The following is a 7,280-nucleotide window of genomic DNA, read 5'->3' on the forward strand; positions in this document are numbered from 1 at the left end:
TTCGGCCCATTTGCATACCCGGAGAGAGAGTCTATCTGTGGGCTGCACCTCCCCCAGGGGATTAGTCTGGGCCCCTCCATAGGTTTGGGATTCCCCTGAGTTTTCAAAAAAAAAAAAAAAAAAAAAAAAAAAACTTGTAAGACAAATCGATTCGACTTAAACAGTAGTGATTTAGGTTAGACGAAGATGATGACGATCGTCGAGTTCTGAGATTTGAAAACTCAAAAGGTATATTTCTTCTTGTTTGGGCTGTAGTAGTTTAGTTGGGCCTTCTCTTATTGGCTCAGTCCAACAAATATTTTCTCAAACAATATTAAGTTACGGGAGAGTTTATACTAGAAGAGCATTTACTCATTTAGAGTATGATGATGTCGCACCATTTTAGAGTGTTTTGGGTTTGCTGATGTGGACACATTGAGAAGTCTCGATGAACATCTTTTATTAGTAAGAGATTTTTACATGGAAACTTCGTTCGAGTTTATTTTTCTTTTTTGTTTTGTCAAACTTTGATTTGGTACAATTTGTGTATTATGACCTCGATATATGTAGACAAGTGATATATATATATATATATTTGTAATTGATATTATACAAAACAGAAACCATTAAGAAATCCAAACTGAAATACTAAAGTCTATTATTAAGCGGGTGCAATCTAGCATATTAAATTCCAAAATATTCGTTTGAAATTTCAAACAGTCATAAATCAAATAAAGAGAGGAGAAAAACTAATAAATTCTGGATTCTCACAAACTTTTGGAGATGAAACTAGTAAAAATTATTTTATAGAAAATTATAATCTTTGATTAGATTATTTTGTCACACAACAACATTGAGCAGGATTAGTAGTACATTCACCATATAATAAAACGTTTATGTTTTTTCTACACCACGTCATGCATCCTTGGGTTCCTTCTCCATTCATACACGGTTCTGGACCGAAGCATTTTTTCCAATCTTGCTTGATTCCAATACCTATTGAAACAAATCATTATAATCATCTAAAGGATAAAAATATGTTCATCACAAAAAAAAAATTGAGAGTATAATAAGATTGGTACGTACCAAAAGTGCTATCAGAACAATGAACTGACGATGTAACAAAAAGAATGGTGAGAAGTAATACGACAAGCATTTTTTTTGTGATAGCCATTTCTATGATAATCTTTTTGATAACTTTGTACTTTTCTGTTTATTGTTTAGAGTTTGTGGCTGATTATATATATATATATACACAAGCTTTGGATTCGCGAATTAGGGATTTGGATTTCCTGTGAAAGCATAAACTAATAAAGACACAAGATTCACTAACAAATATGTTAAGAAAAGAAACACTAATATGCAAAGAGGGATACGATAATATCTTCTATACTCTTTAACTATGGAAAAGGTATGTAGAAAAAAGTACGTTTTGTCTTATACATGAACCAAAGAATCTTTCAACTAATTTCCTTATATTTATAATAAATGTTACCTTATTAGTTTTTAACATTTGTGAGATCATATTTATTATTTTATACATACAGTAAAATATGAAATCGTTTCTCCATATTATTAGTGAAAATTTGATATTATTTTATACATATTAAGTTAGTAACTAACGGTCAACACTATCTCCATTTTTTTGTGTGTGTGCACCAACACTATGATCTCCATTTTTTTGTGTGTGTGCACCAACACTATCTCCATTTAAAACAGCTAATAACAGTGTAGTTATTTAATTATTTTTACTAAACGAATTGAATATAATGTTGACATGTTCGTCAACTCTATCTCACACCAAAATTCGACGATGTAAAAGTTTATTTTATAAAAATATTAGTGCCCACGCGATGCATGGTTTATATTTTAGTTGAATCTGATCATTGAATTTTTTAAAAGAATTATAATTTTATTTATTTGTTATTGATTGATATTTCTTACATTTTATCTTTAATTTTATTAAAAATTTTAAAATATCTATTTTCATATTTAGTATTATAAATTTCTCATTTATTATAGAGTATAACAGTGATATAGGTTGGGTGGAAATGATTCCATAATTAATAAACCGGTTATTTTGGTTATGTTTGGTAAAATATTAATATATTCATTTAAAAATAATAAAAGAAAAAAATGATGGTTCTCGTTTTTTCAATAATTCTTCTTCATGTTTTTTCCTTGAATTTAGTTCTTTTCTACTTCCTCCTAATTGTTTTTATATGATTGAGTAAATTTAATAATTTAATATGAAATTAACTAAAAAAACAAAATTATTTGTGGTTGAAACAAAAATTTAAATGAAAATCTCAAATTGCTAATACCTTGAAAAAAATAAAAGGACATTATTCGTCTTGATCCGTTTAAACAAGGAGTAATTTGGCGGGGAAAATAATAGTAATAATTAAAAAGGACATGTCACATGTGAAAGGACCAATCACATTACTAATCCGGCTAAACAAGAAGAAAGCATGCCGCGTCAATAAATTCGACTTATTTCGGTTTTTGGGTTCCGTACAACACACTTTACTCTTCTTCTGTCTTAAACTTTTAAACACTTTAAAGTTGTGTCACTCCCACTGTGCGATTGAAGAAGATAAACAAGAATCGCCACTTAAAATTCCTCTGTAAGAATCGTGAGGATCAAACAGTCCGTAGCAATCTCCTGTTTTGTAGTGATATCTTACCAATTTCGTAACTTTAGGTATCTTCTCTCTTTCTCTCGGGCATCATTGTTCACCAATTTCGTAACTTTAGGTATCTATCAACGATTCAAGCTTTACTTGTGATTTCTCCAGAATCATTTCACAGTTCTTTCTCTACTGGGTTTGGGTTCTTATACCCTAATTTGCTGATTTTGTAAGTGTTTTAGCACTTAGATTTTACTGTTAGAGTCATCAAGAATCTCCATTGTTTGATAATTGTCCTCTTGTCTCAACGTTTCTGCAATTTTCTCAATCTGGAAAAAACTTGCTTTGATTACATAATAGATTAGTTGTCACTTGATAATTCATAAGAGTATTTGTCTCCTCGTTGTGTCAATTTGGTTTAGCAAATCTGTCGTGGATTCCTTTGACATATCACTGTATATGTTACAGGTACTCAGAAAAGTCTTAAAAGATGGCGAGGCTGTCTTGGCAAGCCGTGGCGGTTGTGGGCGTGCTGCTGGTAGTAGTCCTGTCGTTTGCAGATGGGTACCCAGAAGCAGATTTTGTTGTGAAGCTGCCAGGGCAACCAATGGTAACGTTCAGACAATACGCCGGGTATGTTGATATCGACAAGGTTGTTGGGCGGAGTCTTTTTTACTACTTCGTGGAGGCTGAAAAACGTCCTGACACAAAACCGTTAACATTGTGGCTCAATGGAGGTTCGTTTTATGTTGCTCAATTAATACATGAAGGCATGAAGCGACTTCCCTATCTAATTGGAATTTGAGTATCAGAAATGTGTGAAATGAATTGCAGGTCCAGGTTGTTCTTCAGTTGGTGGAGGAGCTTTCACTGAGCTAGGTCCATTTTACCCCACAGGCGATGGCCGTGGTCTTCGCATTAATTCCATGTCGTGGAACAAAGGTCTATTTTTTTATAGTTTTATGCAGAGAATGAAAGACCACAAAACTGTGATCTTACATCTGATTTTATTGTATCTTGTTGTAAAATGTGTAGCATCGAACCTGCTATTTGTGGACTCACCGGCTGGAGTTGGATGGTCATACTCCAACCGAAGCTCTGATTACAACGCCGGGGACGAGTCTGCTGGTAAATTTTAACTCCCAAACTTTCAGAGGATTTGTATATTAGAAGATAGTTGTTTTTCTGACTTGTTTTGTATATGAACAGCCAGTGATATGCTTGTGTTCTTGTTGAGATGGTTCGATAAGTTCCCGGAGTTGAAGTCTCGCGACCTCTTTCTCACAGGCGAAAGCTATGCTGGTGTGTCTTTGATATCCTTGAAATCTATTAAATATTTACCTTGAAAACAGAACTATTCTTAGATGTATATATTCTCACAGGACATTACATACCTCAACTGGCTGATGCGATTCTCAGCTACAATTCACACTCGAGCGGGTTCAAATTCAACATCAAAGGCATTGCGGTAAGCAAAAGAACCTTATTCTTGACGTTCCATCAACTCTTTTGGTTCTCTTCTGAATTGTTTCTTCGTTCTTTTTTCTTTCTGGTCAGATTGGGAATCCACTTCTTAAGCTTGACAGGGACATTCCAGCTGTATACGAGTTCTTCTGGTCGCATGGCATGATCTCTGATATAGTGGGACGCACAATCAGGAGTCAATGTGACTTCTCACATTACACATATGCGTACCCACATAACGCAAGTGATGCTTGCAACGACGCTACCACTGAAGCGGGAATCGTCATCACTGAATATGTCAACAACTTTGATGTTCTCCTTGACATTTGCTACCCGTCCATTGTCCTACAAGAACTAAGGCTCAAGCAAATGGTTAGCCGTTTTCCATCTTATGTTCCACCGACAAAACTTTTGTTTGAATTTATCTTTAAACTTTTGAAATGGTTTCAGGCCACAAAGATGAGCATGGGAGTGGATGTCTGTATGACCTACGAAAGACAGTTCTACTTTAATCTCCCAGAGGTACAGATGGCGCTTCACGCGAACCGCACTCATCTGCCTTATGAATGGTCTTTGTGCAGCAAGTAAGTTCTTTTCCTGTCCTTTCAGTTTCTTAAAATGAAGATTCTTTATAACCAGAGTTGAACTCTATACTCTGATGGCTTTCACTATGTGTCACAGCCTGTTAAACTACTCTGGCATCGATATAAACACCAACATGCTTCCGACTCTGAAGAGAATTATACAGAACAAAATTCCGGTTTGGATCTTCAGGTAATACTTCTATTAAAAATCTCCTACTGCTCCTGTATTTGTACCTAACACACAGCTTGTTGACAATTGAAGTGGAGATCAAGATTCTGTAGTTCCATTTCTTGGAACAAGAACTGTCGTACAAGAACTCGCCGACGATCTCAATTTCAAGACGACAGTTCCATATGGAGTGTGGTTCCATAAAAGACAGGTAGTTTGCCTACACACCACAATTCTCAAACTGAGTGTGAATTAAATTATGGATGTTTGGGATTTTGACTAGGTTGGAGGCTGGGCCATCGAGTATGGAAACCTACTCACGTTTGCAACAGTGAGAGGAGCGGCTCATGTGGTGGCGTACAAGCAGCCCTCTCGAGCTCTGCATCTGTTCAGCGCCTTTGTGCGTGGACAAAGATTGCCTAACAAGACCGATATAGGTTTTCATGATTGAGGAAGAGAAGCAACCTCATTATGAGAGTATATATCCTTAGATGAGTAGAGATAAGAAAATATAAGGGTTTATGTTGTGCCCTGCTTGTGTCTAGGTGATGAGACATATTTCATACGATTATTAGTAACAAAACACGTCTGTTGATTATGATGATTGTTGATTATGATGATTGTTTAATGATCTAAACGATACATAATCTCCCCTCAGAATCGTTGACATAATACAAAAAAGGTACTGTCTTAAGATCCTTTGTGGGATTGGCCTACTTGTATCATAACCAAACCAAATATCCTTGTCCTAGACACCGACCTGAACAACATTCTTGTTCCGTCTCAACTTATGGACGGACCATAGGTGATAGGTGCAATGTTGAATCTTGAACCTTTGGGCAGTTTGTTTTTGCAGCTGAGAGCCCAGACTATCTCATTGACCAATTCGAATGCATATAGGCCTCATATTTAGGAATCTCGGAAGCATTTGGCTTTACGATGACAAATAACACATGAATGATGCAAATTTTTAACTGTTAAATATCATTAGACTGTCTAATGATACTTAACAACACTTGAGAAGGCACTTCTCAAAGTTCAGAGATTCTCTCTAATTGTGGTTCCATGGCTCTTCTTCTTGTTTGTAATCGGTAATTGTACCGGACTTGTTCACCCCGGTTTGTCGTTGTTGCAAGGCTCCTTTGATCTTTGTAACAATTGTTTCCAAGTAACTAGATTAGGAACCGTGTGATACACCGATAAATTGAAAAATCTTTTCAAAAAGTTTAGTATGTTGTCATGAAAATATTATTTTGAATTTCAATTGAACTAACTATGAATCATATTATGTTTTTATTTGAACCGCAAAATATCTATTTTTCATTCACTTATAATATAATTATTTTTATGTAACAATTAAAGTTATATTAGTTGGTATTACAAGGTTTCAGAATCAAAAATTAAAAATAAAATAAAATTAAAAAACTGAAATCCATTTTGGAGGATAATGTAATAACAAAAACATACTGCTACTAATATCACACACAACTTATTTTAACATAATAAATATCCATGAAATTTGGAATAACATTAGATTTTGAAAAATAAAATTATATTTTAATTAATATGTGAGAAAGTTGAACATGTTATTATTAGAATATGGACTTCCAACTCAAAACCAATTGGCAATGAGTGGAGTGGCCCATATCCCTTATATATTACTTAGGATCCCTTCCAACTTCCGATGTGGGACATTATGTCCTAATACGCCCCCTCGAGATGATGGCTCTTTGGCCATTAATCTCGGAATGTTCGGGCTTAGATCGACGGCATCAATTTTGGGCCTTGTCGATGATTGGACCATCTTTGGGTCGGATCGGGTTGGACATGTGTGGATCGGGCTATGATACCATATTAGAATATGGGTTTCTAACTCAAAATCAATTAGCTATGAGTGGAGTGGCCCATATCCCTTATATATTACTTAGGATCCCTTCCAACTTCCGATGTGGGACATTATGTCCTAATAGTTATAATATAAACACTATATAATTAGTTTAATGTACTTTTATCTTAACTAGGGGCGAATCCGGGGTACGCTCGGTATATTTGACATTTGATATTTTAAAATTTGTTAGTTAAATAATTTGTTTTAATTTCTTTAGTGTATATTGTGAAAATTTCATGTGATATTGTATTTAACATTTTAGTATAGAAAACATACATGATACTAATTTTATTGTTTACTTATATACATTTATTTATCATTATGTTTTCGTTTTAATTTATTAAAATTTTAATTCATCCTTATTTTTTATTATTACAATAGAATAGTTTTCTCATTTATATTTCTCTCGTAATTTATTTTATATTTCTATTCTCTTAATTTTTATTTATATTAGTTTGTATTCTTATATTTTTGGCTATGTTGAGAAAGTGAATATTAGGATTCGTAACAATGAGTGATACTATTTGCATCATAATTCATGAAAGTAATGTCGAAATTATATATAT

General features: G+C 34.0%; 2 protein-coding genes across 4 annotated transcripts; one reads left to right on the top strand and one right to left on the bottom strand.

The window, feature by feature from the left end:
- Positions 1–797: 797 nt before the first annotated feature.
- Positions 798–1,175, bottom strand: LOC9301625 (defensin-like protein 115). The gene is made up of 2 exons (XM_002865505.2): positions 1,066–1,175; positions 798–975 (listed from the first exon to the last, which is right to left on the bottom strand). The coding sequence occupies exons 1-2, from the start codon at positions 1,151–1,153 to the stop codon at positions 812–814; spliced, it is 252 nt and encodes an 83-aa protein (XP_002865551.1). The 5' UTR covers positions 1,154–1,175; the 3' UTR covers positions 798–811.
- Positions 1,176–2,565: 1,390 nt separating this feature from the next.
- Positions 2,566–5,446, top strand: LOC9301626 (serine carboxypeptidase-like 41). Of its 3 annotated transcripts, none has more exons than XM_002863760.2 (11): positions 2,566–2,683; positions 3,078–3,346; positions 3,444–3,551; positions 3,645–3,737; positions 3,819–3,911; positions 3,992–4,077; positions 4,167–4,445; positions 4,524–4,657; positions 4,755–4,847; positions 4,920–5,037; positions 5,110–5,446. In XM_002863760.2, the coding sequence occupies exons 2-11, from the start codon at positions 3,100–3,102 to the stop codon at positions 5,275–5,277; spliced, it is 1,419 nt and encodes a 472-aa protein (XP_002863806.1). In that variant the 5' UTR covers positions 2,566–2,683; positions 3,078–3,099; the 3' UTR covers positions 5,278–5,446. The 3 variants fall into 3 exon arrangements, with proteins under 3 accessions (XP_002863806.1, XP_020891322.1, XP_020891325.1); XM_021035663.1 differs by having other exon boundaries at positions 2,644–2,736; XM_021035666.1 differs by lacking the exon at positions 2,566–2,683 and adding an exon at positions 2,799–2,838.
- Positions 5,447–7,280: the final 1,834 nt, after the last annotated feature.

The sequence above is a fragment of the Arabidopsis lyrata genome, assembly GCF_000004255.2.
Source record: "Arabidopsis lyrata subsp. lyrata unplaced genomic scaffold ARALYscaffold_8, whole genome shotgun sequence".
Classification (NCBI taxonomy): Eukaryota; Viridiplantae; Streptophyta; class Magnoliopsida; order Brassicales; family Brassicaceae; genus Arabidopsis; species Arabidopsis lyrata.

What these genes read in the sequence shown, in the direction of transcription:
- LOC9301625 (XM_002865505.2), bottom strand. Translation starts at nt 1,153, where the DNA reads ATGGCTATCACAAAAAAAATGCTTGTCGTATTACTTCTCACCATTCTT. An exon ending in TTGTTCTGATAGCACTTTTG is followed by an intron (nt 976 to 1,065) that starts GTACGTACCAAT and finishes TTGTTTCAATAG; the next exon opens with GTATTGGAATCAAGCAAGAT.
- LOC9301626 (XM_002863760.2), top strand. Translation starts at nt 3,100, where the DNA reads ATGGCGAGGCTGTCTTGGCAAGCCGTGGCGGTTGTGGGCGTGCTGCTG. An exon ending in AACTAAGGCTCAAGCAAATG is followed by an intron (nt 4,446 to 4,523) that starts GTTAGCCGTTTT and finishes AAATGGTTTCAG; the next exon opens with GCCACAAAGATGAGCATGGG. An exon ending in TGTGGTTCCATAAAAGACAG is followed by an intron (nt 5,038 to 5,109) that starts GTAGTTTGCCTA and finishes GATTTTGACTAG; the next exon opens with GTTGGAGGCTGGGCCATCGA.